This window comes from Zootoca vivipara, chromosome 4 (assembly GCF_963506605.1).
Source record: "Zootoca vivipara chromosome 4, rZooViv1.1, whole genome shotgun sequence".
Lineage (NCBI taxonomy): Eukaryota > Metazoa > Chordata > Lepidosauria > Squamata > Lacertidae > Zootoca > Zootoca vivipara.
Genome location: NC_083279.1, coordinates 33944007 through 33969979, shown reverse-complemented (window position 1 = coordinate 33969979; position 25973 = coordinate 33944007). Strand labels below are relative to the sequence as shown.

The window sequence follows — 25973 nt, the reverse complement described above, 5'->3', positions numbered from 1 at the left end:
TGTCTTCATGCTCGCATAAAGAATGGTATACTTTTAAGGTATTCTTTAATGAAGTGCCACGTTCATAAAAGCTGAGGAAGGATCTTAAATGGTTATATATTTTATATGCTACATCTGTCAAAAATATTTTTAACAGAGCACCCAGAATTAGAAAAGAAGGGGAGGTGTTAAAGAGCAAGTCTGTGAACCATTTACTTTAATTGGAAGCCATTTATGTAGTAACTTCTCAGAGGGGCTTGCATGCAATTCCTATTAATCATCATCACAAGAAGTCCCCGGAGTATGCAATGGGGGGGGGGGAAGAGAGCGCTAGTAACAGGGTCTCTTTTAAGGTTTATTTTTGGCTGCTGGGATTTTCATCAAAGTCATTGTTAAAGCTAGCGATCAGTCAATGTCAGGCTAAGATGGTGCTGATGACTAGGCTCAGATAGCTCCTTGTCAAGGAGGCAAATGTTTAGGATAGTACCTTTTGAATTAAGCAATTCAGTCAGGTACTCACAATAGACCTGATAAACTTAATGTACAGCTCATGGAAATGACCATAATGCCAAGAGACAGACAGAAAAGGCTGAACTTTGATGTACTGTCACACACATTTCCATAGATGAAATCTGGAACTCTGATAAAAATAGAGTTTCATATTCTTAAAGTTTTAATATTTAACTACTAACATGAGTCTGACCAAACTGCGGGAGGCAGTGGAAGACAAGAGTGCCTGGCGTCACAAAGAGTCGGGCACGACTAAACGACTAAGCAACAACAAATTTAACTAATTTATATGTATTTTATCTCTGCTGTGATATTTGTGTGGAGTTTCAAAGTCTCTGCAGTGATAGTGAACTGATTGTTTTGGCCATATACCACAGGGAACAGATGAATCCAGATGGATTTTTGAAGTCTCTGGAGTGTCTTCCTGAGGCCCTTCCTTCAAGGGCCTGGTTCACTTTGAATGAGAGCATTACTCAGGTCATAGATACAATTCCTCCCAAACAACCTCAGACTAACCACAAAGCCACTTCAGCACCTTGGTATGCAGAGGAGCTGAAGGCAATAAGGCAGCTAGTTTAATGCCTAAAGTCAAGAGGCAGAAATCTCAGGATTGTTTGACTGAACACAGTTAATAATCCACCTTATATCTTATTCTGTGGTTATGGTGGTAGCAATGAGGGAACAGGCGCAATAGGCACTAGAGATTTGTTCAAGCTGTAGAACTAGGTAAGATATTGTTTTCTCACATATTTTGTAATTAAAATATTTGTGCTGTTAATACTTCAAGAGAAATAGTGCATCTCAGGGAACTCCAGCATTGGTTAGCCCATGTTCTATATGATTTTGTAAGCAGTAGTGTCAAATTAGATGCTCAATTTTATGTGGTTACAAGTTTACAGCCCAGTTGTTCACTATTCTGCTACTGCAGCAAAGTCAGGGTTGTGGCTGTGGGGCTTCAGACATAGTTGCAAAGGAACGTCTTGCTGAAGTGATGTGAGCAGCCATATCCCTCCATATACTGCTTTGTTATCTTTTTTGCCGACTGGAAGAACGTCCATAGCAGCCTTGCAGATAAACCACAGGGATAAACAAAACAGCCAGTTTACAGGGGGAAATAAGCTTGTGAGATTGTTTTCTTTTTCATGTTCCTTGTGAGATTGTTCTCTATTTGTTTGACTCCTTTCCTTTAGGAGAAATAATAAGTGTGTGAGCACTGGAAGTAGTAATCTTCACACCATACTTTTCCTCTTGGGAGGCCATAATAGAATATTGAGAACTTATCAATTATAGCCAGTGTGGAACACAAAACTTTCGAATGTACAATGCAATGAAAAATACAAATGTATTAGTATGGACTGCTCCTTTAAACCTGACACTAAATCACACTGAATATCACTGAATACACACTAAACATTCAAAGCACACCTCCCCCAAATAATTCTGGGAACTGTAGCTTACTCCTCACAGAACCTACAATTTCCAGCACCCTTAACAGTTTCTGAAGGTGTGCTTGCTTTAAATGTATGTTTTATGCACAGCCTTGAGCTACATTCGTATGCCTAAGTACTACAGATATAAACTTGGTCTCAAACCTACAATAAGTTGATGCAGGCAATATTATTCTCTCCCCCCCCCCAATCAGATATTTCATTTTACTTCCCATTTAGAAGCAACATTAAGATCTTCTAAGGAAACGCTCTAGTTTTAAATCTTTCTAGATTATACTACCGGTATACTAAAAAAGAGGGCCTTCTCTGTGGTAGCCTCATTGCCTCAGAACTCTTTCCTCATGTTCCTTTAACCTTCTCCCTGTTATCTTTTCAGGGATAGCAGGAAACTATTCTTTTTTAGATAGCCTTACCTTGTTTTTTTTTTTTATTGTGCAAGTTCTGCTGCTTTGTCGAGACAGTTTATTGAGTTCATCTGTCTGTTTTATTGGGCGTTGTTTTTTTTTATTGTTTTATCTTGTATACCTCTATGAAATTTTATGGATAGCAGTATACAAAAATCAAATAAATAATAAACAATAACTGGAAGTTATGTACCATCTACAGAGAGGATGTTATATTTGCGCTGTTGTAACTGTTAGTTACTGGGTAGAACCCATGGGAGTACAGCAAAAGAGCACTCAGCATCACTTTATTGGAATTTCTTCTTTGTAGCAGCAAACAGAGTTCCTTCAAATTCTTTCAAACTGTCATTGGACTTTCAGCAAAAGCAGGACTGTGTTTATTCATGGAAACAAAGTATGAAAAATCAGAATTTCAAAAATTGATATGTCTGTTTTATTCTTGGGCTCCCTGAGCAGAATCTCAAAGATTTGTAGGTCTTGAATTTCAGAGGAACAAGAACCATAATTCTTAGGAACATAGAAAGCTGGTTCATTCCTAGTCACATCATTAGTCAGTCTAGCTCTGCCATAGCAGTTGTCCAGGGTTTCAGACAGAGTCTTTCCCAAGTTGGGGTAAAAGGTAAAGGACCCCTGGATGGTTAAGTCCAGTCAAAGGTGAGTATGGGGTTCCAGTGCTCATCTCGCTTTCAAGCCGAGGGAGCTGGTGTTTTTCCACAGACAGCTTTCCGGGTCATGTGGCCAGCAGGACTAAACCACTTCTGGCGCAACAGGACACTGTGACAGAAACCAGAGTGCACGGAAATGCCATTTACCTTCCCGCTGTAGTGGTACCTATATCTACTTGCACTTTGATGTGCTTTCAAACTGTTAGGTTGGCAGGAGCTGGGACACAGCAATGGGAGCTCACCCTGTCGCGGGGATTCAAACCATTGACCTTCTGATTGGCAAGCCCAAGAGGCTCAGAGGTTTAGACCACAGCACCACCCACATCCCTCAAGTTAGGGATACCAGTGATTGAGCCCAGGGCCTTTAAACTAAAAAGAATATGTTCTCTGCCAGTGAACGAAGTCTCTTCTTGCAGCTTTGCAGAAAGAGATTTTTTTATTGATAACAATTCAGGACTATTATTCAATAGCTAGAGATTGATGTTACCTTTAGATGTAAAAACATTATTTAGAGGGTGTTGGTTGGTTGGTTGTTTTTAAAAGTGGAACTGAATAATAGAAGTTGATTTCTGATAACGTCACTGCAATAAAAATAGCTGATAGAAGGTCCTGATATCCCCCGCTTTATTGTTCATTTTAAGAAATCAGTGCTGTCAGTTGGCAGTTATAAGTGATAGCGTTGCCTAAGGTGCTTTTCTCAAAATGAAACCTGTGATTTGGTAATATGATTAAATTTACATAATTCGTTAATTCAAAATATCCCATCTCATAAGTAGGGTTTCCATAATCTGGATTTTCCTGGACATGTATGGGATTCAAAGGACAAAAATGGTGTCCATGTTTTTTTAAAACAAAAAACAAAAACGGCAAAATGTCCGGAGGTTTTTTGTTTGGGGTGAAGAGAGCATGTGCACATGACAACTGCTATTCTGGGATCACAAAAAGCTGTACTCTGGAAGCGGAAGTGTTGCTTCCTTTCCTGCTGGAGAGTGAGGCCGTTGCTAGCCAATCACATGCAGGGTGAGAGATGGCAGGGGGTGGGGTCATGGTGTGTGTGTGTGTGCGCATGCAGTGGAGCACTTAGAGAGAGGTAGGGTGTGTGCCCGCCCCAGTCCCCTTGGTCCCTTGCCCCGCACTGCCTCTCCAGGTGCATAATGGCAAGCTCCCCTGTGCCAGGAAGCTCCTTGAACCCTGACGCCTGCTTCACGGTGAGGGAAGTGCAGGCTGGATCTCTTCCGCTGCCAATGCTGTGAGGGCTGCTGCAGAGGGGGTGGGGGTGGGGGGTCTTCCCTGCAGTAGTGTAGTTAGGAAGGGCATGGAAGGAGGACTCAAAGCTCCATCACTGCCAGTGTGGTGTAGTGGTTAAGAGCGGTGGACTCGTAATCTGGGGAACCAGGTTCGCGTCCCCCCGCTCCTCCACATGCAGCTGCTGGGTGACCTTGGGCTGGTCACACTTCTCTGAAGTCTCTCAGCCCCACTCACCTCACAGAGTGTTTGTTGTGGGGGAGGAAGGGAAAGGAGAATACTGTACTAGCCGCTTTGAGACTCCTTTGGGTAGTGATAAAGCGGGATATCAAATCCAAACTCTTCTTCTTGCAAGATTGACGTGCTGACCCCCAATCATTTCAGCTGAGGAGAATTGCTACTCCTCCTCCACCCGACTAAAGCCCCTTGGCTGGCAGTTTGCACCTTTCCTGCCCAGCATGGGTGAGTGAGGGAAGGGTGGCGAGGGGCAGGGGCTGCACCTCACCTCACCTCACCAGGAACAGAGAAGGGACCTGCCTCACTTTCCCCAGAAACACAGAGCAAGCCCTTCAGGCAGCTTCTCTGATTTCCCCCTGCTAGCTCAGTATTCAGTGCCGAGGATATCCCAGAAAATTCCTCACTACAGAGGTAAGAAATCAGAGCAGAACACCATCCTGTTGTTTTTGTTGCTGTTTTGTTAGCAGGGGATACAGTCCTTTCTTTATTCAAAGGATTTACGCCGCTTCTTTAGATGATTACTTCCCAAAACAGCTACCAAAGTCTAAACAAACAAATTTAAATCTGAACAACCCCAATAAAACTAACATTTAACAAGATGCAGAAGTAAAAACATATGGATGAATTGAATTGCACATGAAACTAGATCTTAAAGGCTTTGTCAAATAAATACATTCGTCTGGTACCAATAACCAGTAACCTGCTGGTGTCAGGCAAGTCTCGCTTTGGGAACGCCATGTCAAGGCTGCGGAAACATGCAAAAGCCCTTACGGCACCTTCTCAAAATCAGACAGACTTTGAGAAGGTGGCAGGGAAGGTGTTCCTAGTCCACGGGCAAAGGTTTTTGCACAGAAGGGACCCAGATCAAGGCTTGGATGGGTTAAGGTGGTTCTGGGGATTGTGCAAAGAATACATAACATAGCTGTCAACTTTTGGATTTGAAAATAAGGGATCAGCAGCCTCACCTGTCCCAGGGACAGTCTACAGTATATCTAACAATCCAGGATAGCAGTGGGAAACGGCGCTGGAATAAGGAAATTTCCCGCAAAAAAGGGGGGAGGGTTGACAGCTATGCATAAGTATCCCTTTTCTTACCTGGGCATGCTAACTCATGAGAGAGAGAGAGAGAGAGAGAGAGAGAGAGAGAGAGAGAGAGAGAGAGAGGGAGGGAGGGAGAGAGAGAGAGGGAGAGGGAGGGAGGGAGGGAGGGAGGGAGGGAGGGAGGGAGGGAGAGCGTTACCCCTATGCCATATTTTCAACAACTTTGGGGTTTGTTTAAAAAAGGCTTTCGGGGTGTCCTGGTTTTTACTTTTTGAAGTTTGGCAACACTATCATAATAAAAGTTAAAATATCCAGTCTCTCCTAGCATTTGCAGGCCTTGCTCCTTGTGGCTAATACGCTATCTTCCTGAACATTCATTTTGATTTTTTTAAAAAGTGAATTGAGTATTTACAAACAGTTCATTATAATACACTTGAGAAATCTAATTAATCACCTAAGATGCTCCTTCCAGGGACACCTTTTAATTCCCTTTTCTTCCTGCTAGAGTGAATGAGACTGAAGCTAATGAAACTGGGTGGCCATTATCCAAAGAATAAAAATGGGAAAATTCAAAATGGTGCAGACTGGTATTTGGAAAAAGCATTCCAATGCAAATCCAGTAGTCCCCAAGATAATAATCTTCATTCAAAAACAGATCTGCTCTCCAGGCATGAAAAGTCAATCTATTGGCCATGATGACTGGGTCTTATGGGAATTGAAGTCCAACAAGCTCTGGAGAGCTACAGTTTCTCCGTTGCTGCATTAACTCCCCACTCTGTCCCCCTGTCGCTGGGAAGGTTTAAAGGTGACTTGCTTCTGAGCTCACTCACCACTGGCATGAATATACCCAGAAGGGAAAATGGACTTCTGGCTGAAAAAAGTTCCCATTCCTGTAGGAAAGCAAATGCAACCTGTGTGTCAGAAAGATACGATGGAAGAGGGCAAGGGCATGGGTGGAGAAAATAGAAAGAAGGGGTGAAGATGAGAATTGAAGGCAGAGAAGCAAAGACAGGAAATGGACATACAGGACGAGATTTTTTAAATGAGTGGTGCCAAGTGGAAAGATGGCATTAGCTATATAAGTGGTATTTGTAGCATAAAGTATTAAAACACCATTAGGCTTTGTTGAAACCCTTTTCAACTACACCAGTTCAATAACTGAGCCACCCTGCAAACTTCTTTTCATAAGAGGACAGCCTATAAATAATGTAAATAAAAGATCAAGAGGTACCCAAGCCTGTGTTTTGGCATACTCTGTCCACTTTACATAAGACGTTTTGATAAGTACAGCAATATAATTTTCCTTTTCTACACTTTTCCTTTTCTATGACTATTTTAATAAGCATAACGCAAGTAAGAAGACAACTCTGGTTGTCTTTCAGCACTGGAAGGCGAAATATTTTGTCAGTTTGTCACAGTGTGGGTCTGGCTCTGTAGGAAAGTTAAAAACCAACACCTGCTATGTCTAATTTGTCTGCTTTTCAATACCAACAATTTTTGCTAACTTCTCCACTGAGAACTAAAACTGGTATCTGACTGCAAGCTGTGAATGCAAGGAATTGTGAAAAATAAATGTCATTTTCCTTGTAAGCCAGATGCAGTCAGACGATTTGAGGTGGGGACTCTGAGCTACCACGGCATTTTGTAGAACTTTTATAGACCCATTCCCATTTTTTATGATCTCCTGCAAACACATACCCCTCCCAGTCACTTTTTGTAGGGTATGATATTTGCTAAGTACAATAGTGGAATCAACTAAGTATCTTCTGAAAGGGGACTTTGAAAGTTATTTACAAAAAATAAAAATAAATCCCAATGTATGGATAGACAAAACAGTCATTTTTGGGGGTTCCTTCCATTTCCCCCCTCATTATTGTGTTCAGTTCTCCCTGTTTTCACAATTTTCAAAATAGTTAACATCAAAAATTTGTATGCACCTAATATGCACATTTTGCGTTCAATTTTATCCAAGATACCACATTTTGTACATTAATTTCACTATAAGGATTTTTGGTACACACTTTCTATTAATGTATCGTGTTTTTTTTTATTTGCACTTTTTGAATGGAGACCAACATCGCTAAATTTGAACAAGTATAAAATTCAAAGGATAGCTGTGTTTTGGTTTGTATATTGCTCCAGAAAGTGTAAATTGAATTGTTTCCCCATTCCAACTCACAAGGAAATGTATGTGTGGATGTGTGCTGATAGCTGATTTAGTAGCTCCCACAAGGTCAGAATTTATCATTTTGGGTGTGCGCAATAGGACTTGTAAGAGGGCAAGTGGTAATAGTGGGGGGAAAGAGCATGATCCCCAGGAAAGACTGGAGTTGGGAAAATGTCACCCGCCCAACAAGGATCCTTTGTGGGACACTGATGAGGGAAAGGATCATTGGTGGGTTGAGTTTCGACTTCCCCCTGCTCTCCCCTAAATGTATTGCTTCTCTCAAGCACTTGGTGTTTTCCCAGTCAGCTTGGTTTTGTTTATCGAGGGGGAGAAACAGTTGTGCATTGTTTGGACAGTTAAGACCACAGAGCATCTCAGTAGCTTAGGGACTCCCTTATCTACCTCAGGATGCCTTCCTAGCAGCACAGACCAACTCATGAGAACCTTCCTCAAATGACCCTTATTTGCCTTGTAATTTAGGGTATAAAAAGAGTTGATTCAGGCCTCAGGTGCATTAGAATCCTCACTTTCTTCATGTTTCTCTGTCATTTTTCTCCTCAGGTCTTAAATATACTAAGTCTCTTTTTGTGAGACTTTTGTTCAGTGAGGAGGAAGAAATGTTTAACAGATTGCAACAGATTTAGGCAGGTCCGGGCAGCAGGTGTGAAGAGACATAGAACTAATACAAAACTGAAACAAATATAGCAGTGAAATAAAAGGAAGGCGGATATAGACTAAAGAACATTAACCTCTTTCCTTCCTCCTGGTGTTTGCTGCTGATAGATTTCACACCAGGATGCCTTATGTCTTTGATGTGCACTATTGAGTATCACCCTTTTGTAAGATGCACGTCCCTGACGTCACCCTCATAAAATACTTGTATTATTAGAAAACCATAAGGCAGGGCTTTTTGTTTTGTTTTCAGTATTTAAAGAAATACCTCTAAGTATGGTTGATCTGTTTACTTTTGATTAGATCAGCAACCTCACCATTTTTTGACAGTATGGTTCTTATTTGATGCTATATTTATTTCAAGGTCTAATTCCTTAGGGCTACTTTAAAGAGGGTAAAGTAATACTGTAGTCCTCTTTCTGGCAAGATATAATTTTTAGGGCAGTCTTTCCCAACCTGTTGTCTTGGGGATGTAAAACTTCCATCATCCCTGAACATTGGCCATGTTGTCAGGGGAGCTGAAGTGAATCCAGAACAACAGAACAACAACCAAGTAGGGGTGGAGGAGGGAGGGAGAGATATTAGGTTTGATTAACACTTTAGAAGCTACCTGATTTGCAATTCCAAACTGAAACGCATCTCTTCCTCTAAATTCATACTTCTCTGAATTTTCAGATGCAGGTCTCCAAACAAATGATGTGTACAAAATGGATATATTAGGAAAGAGTGTGCATAAAAACACATATATTGGAGAAGATAACATAAAAATGCATAATATTAGGGGGGAATTGTAAATATGGAAAATTGCTAGGCACAACTGCATACAAAGATGCTTGTTCTTCCCCACTTCCTGCCATGCCCTACTTTTCAATGTTAACTTTTTGCTTTTGATTTTTATTTTGCCTCAGAAACTGAAGTGAAGGTATCAGAATGTATACCTTGCCCTTATTGCTTGTGATAGCAAACATATTGCATTGAGAACATAGGATTTTATTACAGGCCTCTCAATAGGTTGTAACATGGGAACAAAATGGACAACATTCCCCCAAGTTCTAGCCAAAGGTACCGCTATCTCTAATACGTTGTTGGACTTTGGCTCCCACCACTCCCAGATGGCTTGGCCAATAATCGGGGTGATGGGAGTTGCAGTCCAACAATATATTTAGCTACTTCTTATCTAGAAAGTATGTTTGAAGCTATACCGATCATTTATTGGAACACTTCCATAATTTCAATGGCCATTTCACCACAAAATTAAGTAATGTAATAGCAGAATGAGGAAGGAATTGAGGAGACATTTCTCTAGTGATGTTCACCACTATTTTTCTTGTGGATGCATGCCTATACCCTGGGTTATCTCCCTGAGTTGTCGTTTGCTTTCAGTCAATTGGTTTGTTTGTTTTCCCTTGCATTACTCATGTTCTTGACATGCATGTTTAATAAAAGTTAATATAGTTAACATTAAAAGAAAGAACGAAATTGAGGCCAAGAAGTCCCCCCCCCCATCATTTGGACCGAATGATTTTATTTTCCTTATTTGACTTTAGTCGGCATTTCAGCTTGTTTCCTTGAGCCATCTGAGACTATCTTATTAGAACCTATCACTTTTGTTCTCTTCACTTACTCAGCATTCATGTTGGTGGATCAGAGGTGTTTTTTTCTGTTGAATTGGAGCATAGAATCTTTTCAGGAGCCATCTCACAGGCTTGGGAGAAATCAGAAGTCATTATGCTTAGACCTGTGCTCCACAGAAGGATCAGTTTCCTGACTCTCACGCACACCATTCAAAACACATTGTAGTAATTACAAGTAGAGAACTAGACCAAACAAGGTGTTCTGTGCTGTAGAGAAGATTGCGACAGATAGCCCAAGAAAGTGAACTGAGCCATTTATCACAGAGAGAGGATGACTGATAAAGGACACATTCCTGCCCTTGGATGAGAGAAAAGCGTAGGTAAATAGCTGCATCCACAGTCTCAGTGGTGATTCCATCCCACTCCAAGGGCAAAGCACCCTTTGTCAGGAGATAGTCACACCAGCATCAGCTGGGCACTGATTGCTGGGAGCTGCCCTGTCCTCTCATCCTTGTAGCACATTTAGCCCTAGATCAAGGCTTCCCAAACTGTGGTCCATGGACCTCCAATGGTTGGTGAGCATCGTATGGTTGTTCCACAAATAGAGCACATGCAATTTGAATTTTACAGAATTCTGTGGTATTCCAAATGCAAATCTAATAAAATACAATGTGAGAAATAAAAGAAGCAATCAAAATATAATTAAATACCATACAGCACCTAGCATAGCATGTTACCATTGCTACAGCAGGCAGGGGTGGGGGGGGGGGAACAACACCATTAAGTGCTCTGCAAGACCCTCAGCAATTTTCAAGTGGGCAAGGGCAGGGAGTTGGGGAATCCTTAGAACATGGGAAATTGCAAGGGTGAATTTGCTAAGCTCCATCCCATCCAAAATGGGGAGTCACCTGTACTTAGGAAAGTTCCTGTGTGACATAGAACTCCAGTACACAAAGTTCCCACCTTCAGAAGCTCCAAGTGATGGAGGAGAGCTTAACTCACTCATCCTAGCTGTTCCCTACATCATGCTATTCATGTGCTTGTGTGCACGTGGGGTGACTGTGATGCCTTAAGAGTACACTGTTTTCTTTGTAATGGTTCTGAAATCTAAACAGCAACACTAGTTTACGATTTTTCAGAAACTTCTGTTTAATACATTTATCGCTGTTCCAATTCTTGTGGTGTTACGGTACATTTTCAGAAGGCACTGCTGACATTTGAACTATTTGGTATTAGTAATAAAAAAGAGTGAACTTGGGACACCAAGTAGCCTTCAGCTACTATGTAGTTTGGGGTACATAATTTGTTTGGCGGAAATGAAAGAGAAAACACACACACAATTCGTACTCAAAAAGCAGAAGCATAAGAGTGATATCTGCAACTGAATTTCTGCCAGACCGAAAATGGATTTGATACGGAGTCAGCACTTGAGCTATAGTGTGAAGAAAAACAATAGGTTCTTCCGCCGTGATGTAATTCTAGATTATTTTGTTTTGGAAAAAAAGATAGTGGGGATTGTTACGGTTCTTTGTTCCTGAAATAAATCATTTTAAAAGAATGAGGATTAAAATACATGCAAAAAATGTTCCAGAATTATAGGTTTCAACTTTCAAAAGATATGTTTTCTTCTTAGACAAAGGCTACCCTGTCAACAGCCTTTAGTTACCTTTTTCCAGGAATTTTCACAGATTATACCATGAACTGGAGTTTGCATTACTAAGTGAGATAAAATAAAACTATAGATTTGATAATTTATTGCTTGCACAGTGAGACAGCAGGCCTATTGACAGGCAGCTGTTGAGGGTTCACAGTTACTAACACCACTGCTGGCCTCCCTCTCTGCTGCTCTGCAGATAACCGCAAGGCAGTTCTGCATTCCCTATTGTGATTGTCTACAATGCCTGAATGATCATTACAATTAATTGGCAGCCAGTGCAAATATAGAGCTATATGTTTGCTCCATCTGACTCAAGTCAAAGTTCTGGCAGCCGTATTTGGGGCTAATGGAAGTTTCTCAATGCTCTTCAAAGGGAGTCCCAAGTTGGTAAAGTGCAGAGTAGTTTAATCTGGCTGTTACAAAGTACAATGGTAAGATCTGCCCTATCCAGGAATTGGATACAGGAAGAAGAAGGAGGAGGAGGAGGAGGAGGAGGAGGAGGAGGAGGAGGAGGAGGAGGAGGGTGGGGGATGAGTGTTCAGACCCCTGGGCTCTCACTTGTGGGGTGCCTCAGGGTTCTGTCCTCTCCCCCATGCTTTTTAACACCTATATGCGGCCGCTGGGAGAGATCATCAGGGGGTTTGGGCTGGGTGTTCATCAGTATGCGGATGATACCCAGCTCTACCTCTCTTTCAAATCAGAACCAGTGAAGTTGGTGAAGGTCCTGTGTGAGTGCCTGGAGGCGGTTGGAGGATGGATGGTGGCTAACAGATTGAGACTGAATCTGTTTGTGGGGGACAGGAGGCGGGCAGGTGTGGAGGACTCCCTGATCCTAAACAGGGTAACTGTGCCCCTGAAAGACCAGGTGCGCAGCTTGGGAGTCATTTTGGACTCACAGCTGTCCATGGAGGCGCAGGTCAATTCTGTGTCCAGGGCAGCTGTCTATCAGCTCCATCTGGTACGCAGGCTGAGACCCTATCTGCCACCGGACTGTCTCACTAGAGTGGTGCATGCTCTGGTTATCTCTCATTTGGATTACTGCAATGCGCTCTACCTGGGGCTACCTTTGAAGGTGACCCGGAAACTGCAATTAATCCAGAATGCGGCAGCTAGACTGGTGACTGGGAGCGGCCGCCAAGACCACATAACACCGGTCTTGAAAGACCTACATTGGCTCCCAGTACGTTTCTGAGCACAATTCAAAGTGTTGGTGCTGACCTTTAAAGCCCTAAACGGCCTCGGTCCAGTATACCTGAAGGAGCGTCTCCACCCCCATCGTTCTGCCCGGATACTGAGGTCCAGCGCCGAGGGCCTTCTGGCGGTTCCCTCACTGCGAGAAGCAAAGCTATAGGGAACCAGGAAGAGGGCCTTCTCAGTAGTGGCACCCGCCCTGTGGAACACCATCCCATCAGAGGTCAGAGAAATAAACAAATACCTGACATTTAGAAAATACCTAAAGGCAGCCCTGTTTAGGGAAGTTTTTAATCTGTGATATTTGATCTATTTTAATGTTTGTTGGAAGCCACCCAGAGTGGCAGGGGAAGCCCGGTCAGATGGGCGGGGTATAAATAATAAATTATTATTATAAATTATTATATAAGAAGAAGCTGGCACAGTTGCCACATGATTATTTAGATGGGTGCTAGAGAGTATCATTGGGCCTAGGATATATACTCAGTCTGATTGTTAAAAGGTATTTCAACCCCAGCCCAGGCTGAATGGATCACAAGGTTGTATTTCCATCCAATTCAATCCATTGCTGACTCCAGACACTGATCTAGAATTTCCACTGCCTTCATAGGATATAAAGAATAAGAGAGCTAAAGCTGGGTGCCACCAGCATACTGATGTTACCATTCAAACATTTGAATGACTTGATTTGGTGGCTTCATGTATATGTTAAAAAGCGTTTAAAGCAGATGGAACCCTGAAGCACTCTTTAAGCCCCAACCACCTTCTGAAAGCTAAATGTCAGGAAATGTCCAGGAGAACCAAGATTGTTGTATACAGCCATATATCTCTTGAAGCACGTCATCCAGTGACTTGAGCAAGCAAAAGTGGTTTCAGTTTTAACACCAGATTGGACATGAGACAGAAATTGAACTAATTTAATCAAGAAATGCTGGGCCTGAGGTTTTATTGCATGCTCAAACTCCTTACCCATGAATAGAATATTCAAAATGGGCCGAGAGTTGTTTAAATTGGAGGGTTCAAACAAAAATTGCTTTACTAAGAGACAAACTCTAGCCTACTTCAATACAGTTATAAAAATATCCTCCCTCAGTGAAGCATTAATTACTTTGACTGCCCAACAGACTAGCCTCCATCTGACTGTTCAAATGAGCCAGAAGGAGCAAAGGTTGAATATGCAAATGATAGGTCTCACATTTCCAAGATTTCTCTCCATATCCTCAGGCTTCACAAACTGAAAGGTATCCATGGAAACCTGCTAAGAGGGAGTTGTAGATACATCCAGCACTGACTCTGTATACAAGTAGTTCAAATCAGAATAAATATAATTGATTTTATCCACAAAACCTTTTGCAGACTGATCACACTGGCCTTCTTCTAACTCCCCTCGAGGGCTAAACTATACAAGTCCCCTCACCTTTTGGAAAGGCTTATCTGGATGACACTGCAGAGATTTGATGGTGACAAGGCATAAGACTTATTTGCCATTAACAGTGCCTCAGAATACGTTCTAAGATGGGCTCTAGCCCATGTTTGAGATTTTCTGCACTGACAATCACCCTAGCCATTTCATCACAAATAGTTCAGCGGTAAACTGCGGTGCCAACTGGGCTGCACTAATAAAGAAAGAACAGCTGCAAACTTGTGTTTGGATTCATCACCTGACTGCAAACACCATCAGAACCACTAGTCTCAGTAAAGAAAGCTCATTAGAAAGCAATCTGGAGCCATCAGATTGCATATACCAATTTAATAGGTCTCTACAGAATTCTGAGTCCAGCTTTAAACAGGTAATGAACTATCCATAGCAAGAGAATTACATCAAATTCCCTCATCCATAGCTCTTCTTCCTGCCCAATGCAGAACACATAGTTGAAAGCAGGGCTGAACAAAAATGGCCCGAGCCTCGAATTCACTGTTCTGTTAGCACAAAGTAAAATTGGGGAGGGCCATTTATGTATTTTAGAGCAAAGAGGGAGCGGTATCCCAGAAGTTCAAGGGGACCTAGTATTTACTGTTGCATGTAATGCCTTTGAACTTGAGGTCACCTGTATCAAGTCAGACTGTGGCAGGGGGATGTTATATGGTCTTCTATGGTACGGTAGCAGTGCTGAATTTATGTATAAGCTAAACAAGCTATAGCTTAGGGCCCCACTCTCTTGGGGCACCCAAAAAAAAATTAAAGAAAAAAACTGGATGTACATTTCCAAAATCTATATCAGGGGCCCCAAACTAAGGCCCGGGTGCCGGATGCGGCCCAATTGCCTTCTAAATCTGGCCCGCAGACAGTCCGGGAATCAGCATGTTTTTACATGAGTAGAATGTGATCTTCTATTTAAAATGCATCTCTGGGTTATTTGTGGGGCCTGTCTGGTGTTTTTACATGAGTAGAATGTGTCCTTTTATTTAAAATGCATCTCTGGGGCATAGAAATTCATTCATATATTTTTTTCAAAATATAGTCCGGCCCCCCACAAGGTCTGAGGGACAGTGGACCGGCCCCCTGCTGAAAAAGTTTGCTGACTCCTGATCTATATAAATAAAAATGTAAAATGCCAGGTTGTGTGTGCTCAGCTTGCTCCAAAACCGCTTGACCGCTTGACTTGAAATTTTGACACAATGTTGTGGTCCACTATGGGAGTGTTGTTATAAACTTAGATTATACAAATGCCACACCTATCACAGGTAAAAACATACTTTTGTGGAAAAACCAGAAAAACAGGAACAGGAAAGGTTGCAAAACTTCGCCCTCTAGCGGTGACTCCACTGGTACTACATCTACCAAAGCTTCCCTCTCCAAAGCAGCTCAGCTCGGGTTTGCAGGAAACCCCTGCTAGACAAGAGCGAAACTGCAGACTAACCTGAATGGAGGTGGGGGCTCGTCAGCCTGGGGGGGAGGAGGATGGGGTCAGGGTGGGTCATGGATCAGGACAGGGTGGGGGGACTCACAGGAATGATCCACAGCAATGCGTGGCTGGGTACCACTAGTATAAGATAAAAAACATATAAAATAAAACCTACATACAGTGTTTTGTGTTGTGTAGGCTCCTATGATGTAAGCAATACCCCCCCCCCGCTAGCCTGCTCCCTAAAATATCACTGATTTGCTCATTTCTATATATAGGGTGCCTACATTCTGCATGTGCAAATGGCTTTAGGTCCATAAATTACCATATAGCATATATTCAACACAAAAAACAGCAACAATTTGTTGTTGACAAAGGACAGCTGGACATACAAAGGGCCCATTACCTTCAGTAGCTTAGGGACTCATCAAACCTAATGGCCCTGTACGGTAGGTAGGAGTACTTAACCCTTTGGGGCCCATGGGGTCATTTGTGACCCCGAGAAATGCACACCACAACCTATCATACTACTGTAGCTTCAACTGAATTTCTCATTCAGTAGGGGAAGGGGACACTGTGAGTGCCAGGGAAAGCTTTTAGAGGCAGATGCGGACTGGCACACCCTAAGTTGGTGAGCCCCGCAATACAGTTATTTCGAAACCTGTGCTATTTCGAGACCACAGTAAATATTAACTTGATAGCTTAGTTTGCAGACGTACAACCCAACCCCTCTAAAAGAAAACTGAGATGGTGAGTGCTGGGGGAAACCCTGGGGTTGCAGAAATTATTATTATTTAAATACAAATGTTTTAAAACAGAAACATAAAGGGGAAAGGCACGCTCAAATCAGACCAATGAAGATGAAACACATTCTGTGGCTACAGAAAGTTGAGTGTCTGTTAGAAAAGAAGGGGCTGTATTCAGGGTTTGACATGAACGCTGAACAAAAGCATTTCTGTTAGGAAGTGAGCATGCACTGCAATATTTGGCTGTAGGTCCCACTTATTTCTTAATGAATGCTTAAAAGATATGATGAAATAGCAAATAAAACATTGTCCAACAGAACAGTTTTCTTTTTAAAAAAGAAAAATCATCCAGAATATGTTGCAGATCTAAGTATTTAACAATCTTCACAATTCTTAATATAAATAGGAAGCCTTCCCATTCTGTATGTTTAAGTTTGAAAAGATCATCCTTGTTGTGACTCTAAAATGGCTTTTGGCCAATATTATCATCTAACATTCAAAGTATGAAAGGATACATATTCTCATCAAGAGGAGAAATATTTGTTCATTCATTTGGTGTCAGATGAGACTGACTGCTTTTGCCTTGATGATTAGTTTTTAAATTAAGAAAACTTGCTCTTGCAGTTAATGAGGATCAGCAGAGAACTATGGAAGACGAAAAAGAGAAACCTTAATTTCTTAAACATGAGATAGTCATTGATGGCGATCTCTGTCACCTTTCAGTGTATTTGATAGGAACTGAAAATCACAAGATTAAAAATTCAGGGATGGAAACGTGTCCCTGCTCCCACTGCTAATTATAACACTATGCTAAAGTTATCTTGGGTCAATCTCTCCCAGTGCAGACATTGTTCCCATCTCTCACATGGTTTCTGGGTTCTCAGAATACATTGTTGTAACAGATTCGGCAGCCAGATTGTATCACCTCCTCCTTTACTGGAAATGGATTCATGTAACAAAGAAAAGCTCCTTTATACAAATAACCTTTCTTTTTTTGAATTAATAAAGGTTGGATTCATCTGATCTGTTAATAATAGGTTTGGGTTGTATAAATAAATTTAAAAATAAAATGCACAAAGCCCTGGTTTCAATATCATCCTTGCAGTTGTTTCCTGTCCGTTTTCTCTGCATGCACACACCTGCAGGATGTGAAGGCAGTATGCAACAATGGGAGGGGGAAGTGCTCATTTCAAGTCATCTTATTTTACTTGTTATTTTGTATTATATTTACTGTTTTTAATTAGGTTTTGTATTTTTGGATTATGCGGAATGCTTTATCTGAGTGGATGTAGCAACCGAGTAATTTCGTTGTTCCCGCAAGGGGACAATGACAATAAAGATATCTTATCTTGTCTTATCTTATCTTATATGAAATGGAACAGAGTGAATCCATTCTCTGATGAGAAAAGACTATCCATCATAGCACACATACTGGAAATCTCAAGGCCTTTGCATGTGTTTAGATATATATTCTCTCCCCCCCCCCCCAAAAGAAAAAGATCGTGGTCAAAGTCCAGCAAATAAAAAAATAGACTTAAGTGCATTTATGTTTGTGGCCAGTGCCAGTTTTCTCGCTACCATATTTTAATGGTATTTCAACTTATCGAGGTTTTGTGTTTCTGTTTATTAAAACATTTGAGTACTGAGTGCAGTCACTTAAGGTTATTACCAAGAAAGTTAGGAAAAACAGCTTTTAGTTGGTACAGCTCATTTTGACATATTTATTGTGGGGGGAGAAGGAGAAATGGTTGCTTTAGAGGGGAAATAATTCTCACTCAGGTGGCACTGTGGTTAAACCACTGAGCCTAGGGCTTGCTGATCAGAAGGTCAGCGGTTCGAATCCCTGTGACGGGGTGAGCTCCCGTTGCTTGGTCCCAGCTCCTGCCAACCTAGCAGTTCGAAAGCATGTCAAAATGCAAGTAGATAAATAGGATCCGCTACAGCGGGAAGGTAAACGGCGTTTCCATGTGCTGCTCTGGTTTGCCAGAAGCGGCTTTGTCATGCTGGCCACATGACCTGGAAGCTATACGCTGGCTCCCTCAGCCAATAATGCAAGATGAGCGCGCAACCCCAGAGTCGGTCACGACTGGACCTAATGGTCAGGGGTCCCTTTACCTTTTACCGTTTAATGCTCACTTGCCTGCTTTATAACTCACCTACAAAAGTTGTAAGCTACCTGACAACCTCACTATACATGTGCAGAAGGTTCTCATTAGATATTTTACACTTTCATCATTTAAATTGTGCTTGTGGATCAATCTTATTAAGTCTGTATTAATTACCAGGACAATGTCCATAATTCAGCTATTTCTTTGTGCTTCAGTATGTGAAAGTATTGAATGTGTTACTTAAGAAAAGCAACTGATAAAGTCTTGATACTTTGTTGCTGTTGTTGCTGTTGATGATGATGTTGTTTGTTGTTTGTTATTTTAGAGCTAGTATACCTCAGTTTTAATATATTTAATGCTGAAAGAATGGGGAGAGCTCTTTTCTTCTCTTTTTTCTGGTTGGGCTTGAGCAGTGGGAATGTTGGGCAAGTAGGGTAGTCTTACAGAGGACGATCTTCTGTTTGAAGCTGCCCTCTATTTGAAAGGCTGCCTGGTCCAAATTCAGTTTAAAGATAATGCGTCATAAGAAGGAAAAGCAGGGACCCTCAATTTACCCATCCACAGCAGAATAAGCAGGCACACAGCTCGCCTGACCATACTCTTTGCCACTGTAGTGAGATGCCCTCCCCTAGTTTACATCTATATATAACCATTTGCAGATTTTTATTTTTATTTTTGCAAATCTGCGTCCTCTTTTGTCCTCTTGTTTTGCGATGCTTTTCTCTCTTTTTTGGCACTGTGCAATTGGCCATCCTATGGGCAAATGACACATTGGAGGCAGTAGGTACTGTAGATGGTGCGTTATAGAATAATGACAGCAGACAAGTCTGGCCCTGCCTTTCTTCAGATTGAAGCACCCTGCTTCCGGTGGCTCGATGTAAAGAGGAGGCACTCTTTGTAACAGACCAGCTCAAACAAAATGTCAGCAGAATTAGCAGGGGTGACAATTGTTGCTAGGTTAATACCATATGACATTAGATTAATGACACTGCTTGTAGGAATCTGGAGATTGTATTTCTCTGCTACGTTTTATTAAAAATATATATATTAAAGCTTTGAATCTCATTACAGAGGCCTGCCTCTTTTATTAATATTGCTGTTAATGACTAGAATGAGATTACTAAGAGATAATCTTCAAAATAATTGGCATACATAGATTCTTACAAAACAAATAAATTAGGATTTTAAGTAAATCCCATGGTTTTGGGGTCCTTGATCATGATTCCAAATGCAAGCAGCTTTGCTTTCCAGTATCCCGAGAAACAGGAATATTTCCTCACTAGCCCCCAAATCCCTATACTGTACCATAGCTGCCAAGTTTTCCCCTTTCTCGCGAGGAAGCCTATTCAACATAAGGGAATTTCCCTTAAAAAAGGGGATAACTTGGCAGCTATGTACTGTACGCAGCTTTTGGCAGACAATGTGTTCTGCACTTGCCTTGCTGACCATTTGCAAATGCTAAAGGCAAACCCCCTTTCAATGTACTGTAGAACTATTCTATGCTTATAAATCTTTCAAGTGGGAGTTTGATATATTATGGATTTTCGTACAAGTGCAACATTCTTAAATAATTTGCTGTGCAGTTAAAATCAAGCTTGAAGATGGGAGACTCAAAATGGCAAATTTGGACATAGTGAGCTGTGTAGAATCCAAATTGCTCCAGTCAATGTGAACTAATGTAATGTTTCAGGTGTGCTGATTTCAGCGGAACAAAGCAAATCATACACACTCAGGTAATTGATGGCATTCTGAGTTGCAAGACCACCTGCAAACATAGCACATTTCATTTCTAAAATCTGATAACCAGATAAAAGAGGCCATGGAGGAGAGGAGAGGGAGGAAGCAGTATAGCATTTTGTACTTATCTTGATGCCAACAGCAAAATAGCTAATATTCACTTTTCTCATAAAACCTGTTGTACTATATTGCATTTTGCGCATTATTTCATAATTATGTATATGAATTCTTATTGTTGTCATGCATTACTGCCATTATGCTTGCTTTGTCAATTGACAATTTATTTGTTCTCATTATAAGTGTCTTTCTGCACATATGTGGCAACAAATTTGGATTTGCAGCCACATTTACTTACGGTAATACTCTACAGTGACCTGCGGCCAGTCATGGCATATAGATTAACACACAAGTGTGATACACTCAGGATGCGGGTGGCGCTGTGGGTTAAACCACAGAGCCTAGGGCTTGCCGATCAGAAGGCCGGCGGTTCAAATTCCTGCAACGGGGTGAGCTCCTGTTGCTCCGTCCCAGCTCCTGCCATCCTAGCAGTTCGAAAGCACATCAAAGTGCAAGTAGAAAAATAGGTACCGCTCCAGCGGGAAGGTAAATGGCATTTCTGTGTGCTGCTCTGGAAGCGGCTTTGTCATGCTGGCCACATGACCTGGAAGCTGTACGCCGGCTCCCTCGGCCAATAAAGCGAGATGAGCGCCGCAACCCCAGAGTCGGTCACGACTGGACCTAATGGTCAGTGGTCCCTTTACCTTTATGATACACTCACTATTCACAAACATTTGGTAGCCTCACCTCCTTCACACACTACATGTTAAGTATGCACTGAAAACCATGAGTACACCTAATAAAATGCAATGCACAAACTAGCAGAAATACATTTTTTATATTGACATAAAAGTAATTTTGATTACCTCATCCCCCACCCTGTACAATCCAGGGGCAGCAAGAAATCCCATTATTATCTTGACTTCCAGGCTTCTATGGGGCATTTTAAAATGTTACTGACCTTTAATCAGATTTAGCAGATTTCTAAGACTAAAAGGGGAAAAAATCTGTATTACTTTTTATTATTACTATTGGAGGTTATGAAAAAGAAGAGATGATTATTCCCATATCTATGCAATCCTCTGCAACTGGGAGGGGATCACTGTGTTCTCAAAGCTTGTGTTAAATATATTTAACTACATCTGTGGCCTTTCAAAAACTGGAAGAAAGAAGGAAATATGTGTTGTGAATATGTGCATGGCCTATAGCAAATTCTGTGACTGGTGAGCTAAAATTACACCCCCCCCCCTCTTTTTTTGCCTTATAGGTTTTCTAAGCACTGGAGACCAAGCTGCAAAAGGCAATTATGGATTGCTTGACCAAATCCAAGCTTTACGATGGATTGAAGAAAATATTGGATCGTTTGGAGGAGACCCAAAAAGAGTTACTATTTTTGGATCTGGGGCAGGAGCCTCCTGCGTCAGTCTGTTGACATTGTCTCACTATTCAGAAGGTAACAATTCACCAAGCTAAATACCAGAAATTTTAAAAGGGATGATTTAATGTGAGTTGCAAAGGTCATTTGGAGCCTCATATAATATCCCAGTAAGATCTACTTTGCTATGAAACTAGCTAGCTTTCCCCCTTATTTGAGAAGTCAATACATAATTTGTGGGTCACAGTCAAACAGAATTAATTGCTAATTATGCTACAATTTGATGGGTCGTTGTTGTTTTAAAAACAGATTGATCACATTCTGATATTTTTTCTGGAGCAATTATTTCTGGAGCATTCTCAAAACAAGGCATTGTGCCTGTATTGTTTTTTGTTTTGTTTTTTATAGAGCATATAGTTTTCTCACCTGAAATTCACCTGGGATAGACTTTTTATATCCAGCTGCTAGGCTATGTTCAAGCGAAGCAGAGCAGCTTTAGGCCAGCTTCAAGTTGCTTCACATCACTGGAGCATAGCAAAAAAAAAAAAAAGTCACACTGGGCCATTGAATCTGACCTTAAATTCCCAATCTTTTTTTTTGAGGGGGGGAGGTGCAGATACATTTTAATTTATTGATCTGGCCAATGTTTAAATGAAGAGATGTCCATTCAAAAAATGAGGATTATGTTTTCAGAATTAAACTCTTGGAGTTCATACCTATTACATTGATTTTAGCCTCACATTTCTTCTTCTTCTTCTTCAAATTACATGATGTATAGCTTCTGTGAGACAGAAGAAAACGTATGATTTTCCTCTGACCTTTCTGCTGGTGAAGCAGTTATTTGTGCAAGTCATTCACAGAAAATGGAAATGATTGCTGGCTGCTGTCATTCCCGAAAAGTCCTTGGGCACCATTCAGTTCAGGGAAGTAACTGCTACATAGAGATTCCAGCGAAGCTCTCATAGGCACAGGTTCAGGCCCAGACAGATATGAGCTCTCAAAGAGAGGCAGCAGCAGGACTCCTGGCTTATCCCTTTAGGCACCATGTGCCACATACAGAATGAGATGCCTCACATAGGCACTGGGCCCTCTCCAATCTACACAAACCTAACAAAATGACCTGACTCAAAAGAAGGAGCCAACAGGACAGAGTAGGAATTAGACATCATAGTTAACAACTACTGGCACCAGGATGAAATCTTGCATGTATTCACATCCACAACCCTGCTTCCTCATTGACAAGTGAAATGCCTTAAAAAGATCAGGCCTCTTGCCTGGAACCCAGCAGTCTATCACCTCTCCAGCAATATGTAGCAAGAATGCTGCCTGCATCGGTACATCGCCTCTGTGAAGGCAAGTTTGGTGGCACCTTACTGGAACTGTGCTCATGGGCTTCAGTCTCCCAGATTCTTGGGAGAAGAAGGTTGTCTGTGGGGAGGATTCAACTGCAACAGAGGTTTTCATGGATGCGGCTCCTTATGCCTCTGTGTCATCCAATGGATGGATATGTAACTGTTAAATTTAATCAGGATTGCAAACAGACTGTACCTGCAATTAGGGGTGGGGTGGAATCTTGCCCCTGCAGAAGAACACCTTGCCCTAAGGACACTCTGCAGAGGGTAGACAACCACACCCTAGCAGTTCTAGCAGGCTTTACCTCAGATGCTTTGCAGGTCCGGAAGAGATTTTCTTAGCAGCCCCAAAGAAGTCATTTGACAGTCAGAGTTGGGAGAATGTAAAATACAAGAGTAGGACTGGGAAAGGCGAAGCTGGAACAACTGGTCTTCAAGTAGGATTGGAAATTCAGCATCATTGAAGATAGCCGAACTGAGCATGGCCAGTGGATTTCTTGCCCCCCCCCCCATCCAAGGCTTTTGCTGGAAAATATGCAACATATTGAGGCTATGACCCAGTCACTTAGGAACAAGTTGAAATTGGCAATGGCAATCAGCTAGGAACCTTAATGACAACTTTGATGTCATATCTATTGATATAATTTTAGACAATACACAGAATAATTAGTATTCATTCCCCACTATTTTAAATTATTAGTTTAGGCTTTCTACATTTGATATTATAGTAGCATGTCACTATACTAGAAATGCCCCAAGCTGATGCTGTTCTTCTCCTCCTCATCATCACAGAACTATTTTTCCCCATTCCTGTAAGAGAGACTTTTTTAAAAAAATCACACACAGCCACCAAACTAGTTTACATTTTAATTTGCTTTTTGGTATGTTCTTTGTACTTCTGTATGCACTGAGAGACATGTACAGTGAAAGGGGCAAACTGTAAGGACCCAACATTTGGATACATGGATATGATGCAGGCTATTCTCCATATTGTGCCTCTCATCCATATGAAAATATGTGTATGTTTACTACAATGTACTGAATATTTATGAATATTTGTGAAGCATTTCATCCCTAGACATTCGCACTGGATTCATTGTACTCATATGTATGAATATTAAGTACTAGGAATAATTTAGCTAGCCGTAGATTAGTGACGGAAGGGGAAGAGCTAAATTAAGAGCAATAATTCCTTGTGGGTTTTTTTCCCCCTTCATGGAATGGAAATGGAATGAAAATTGCTCTTCACTAGAATGTACTTCCTGTAAGTGATGCACAAAAGGTTCTTTTGCTTGGTGGTCAATGCTGCTTGTTCATGTATTTTAATTTTTAACTTCTGCACCTGCAGGTCTGTTCCAAAAGGCAATCATACAAAGTGGAACAGCCCTGTCCAGCTGGGCAGTGAACTACCAGCCTGCCAAGTACACTGCAATTTTGGCAGAAAAAGTAGGCTGCAACACGCTGGACACTACAGACTTAGTTGAATGCTTTCGGAATAAGAACTACAAAGAACTCATTCAGCAAACGATCACACCAGCTACGTACCACATTGCCTTTGGGCCTGTGATTGATGGGGATGTAATTCCAGATGATCCTCAGATCCTGATGGAGCAGGGAGAATTTCTCAACTATGACATAATGCTAGGCGTAAACCAAGGGGAAGGCTTGAAATTTGTAGATGGAATTGTAGATAACGAAGAGGGCGTCTCTCCAAATGATTTTGATTTCTCTGTATCCAATTTTGTGGACAATCTGTACGGCTATCCGGAAGGGAAAGACACGCTACGAGAGACCATTAAGTTCATGTACACAGACTGGGCAGATAAGGAGAATCCCGAAACGCGAAGAAAGACCCTAGTGGCTTTGTTTACCGACCACCAGTGGGTTGCTCCAGCTGTCGCCACAGCTGACCTGCATGCCCAATATGGCTCCCCAACGTACTTCTATGCATTTTATCACCACTGCCAGAGTGAAATGAAACCCAGCTGGGCTGACTCAGCACACGGCGATGAAGTCCCTTATGTCTTTGGCATTCCGATGATTGGCCCTACAGAACTGTTCAACTGCAACTTTTCAAAGAATGATGTCATGCTCAGTGCGGTAGTGATGACGTACTGGACAAACTTCGCCAAAACTGGGTAGGTTTTTGCCACTTCCTGGCTTTTCCCCTCTGCTGTCTTTCCCAAATTCTAGCAATGAGTTTGAGGTCTAATTAAGTGCTGCAGCTTTTGGAAGCCGCTCTTTCACAGAGTGCTTCTTTGCAAGAGAATTAAGGCAATGTTTTCAGAATGCTGGCAGGCAAGGCTAAATTAAAGGGCTTTGGAGGTGTTGCCTGTGCAATCACAAAAGCACAGGGAGAAAGTGGGGTGGTCTTTTAGGCAGTGCAGAAAAGAAGAGTTCAAGAAACAAACATTTGCATATAATTAGGGTATTCTGATTTTATATGGGAAAATGCGAATTTAGAACTATTATACTGTAAAATGTCCTGTGAACTTCAAATGATGGTGGCATATAAATTTAATAAATAACAACAACAACAACAACAACTAATTACTATAATTTAAATAGAAATACAGTGGTGGAGTCTCCTTCTTTGGAGGTCTTTAAGCAGAGGCTTGACAGGCATATGCCAAGAATGCTTTGATGGTGTTTCCTGCTTGGTAGGGGGTTGGACTGGATGGCCCTTGTGGTCTCTTCCAACTCTATGATTCTATGATTTTATGACAGTACATCTCACCAAAGTGTGGCTGACCTGTGTGTTTGTTCATTCTATACTGTCCGGGTGCTATCTGTTGATGGGCAACTTCAAGGCCCCTACTCTCCCATTATAATCAAAGTGGATTTGGATTGGACAGCCCTTCACATAAGGGACACCTGCAAATAGAGGACAGTCTTCTGCAAAGTAGGACACACAGCCACCCTAGCCATACAGACATTCTTCTCTGATCCTGAAAACTCTCCA

At 41.6% G+C, this 25973-nt stretch overlaps 1 protein-coding gene across 1 annotated transcript in view; it reads left to right on the top strand.

Moving 5' to 3' along the window:
- The window catches only part of NLGN4X (neuroligin 4 X-linked), a 160827-nt gene that overhangs the window by 119082 nt on the left and 15772 nt on the right, over positions 1–25973 (top strand). Inside the window, exons 6-7 of the mRNA XM_060273479.1 lie at positions 21552–21737; positions 24360–25149. Coding sequence (XP_060129462.1) covers positions 21552–21737; positions 24360–25149 — 976 coding nt within the window. The remainder of the gene's footprint in view (positions 1–21551; positions 21738–24359; positions 25150–25973) is intronic.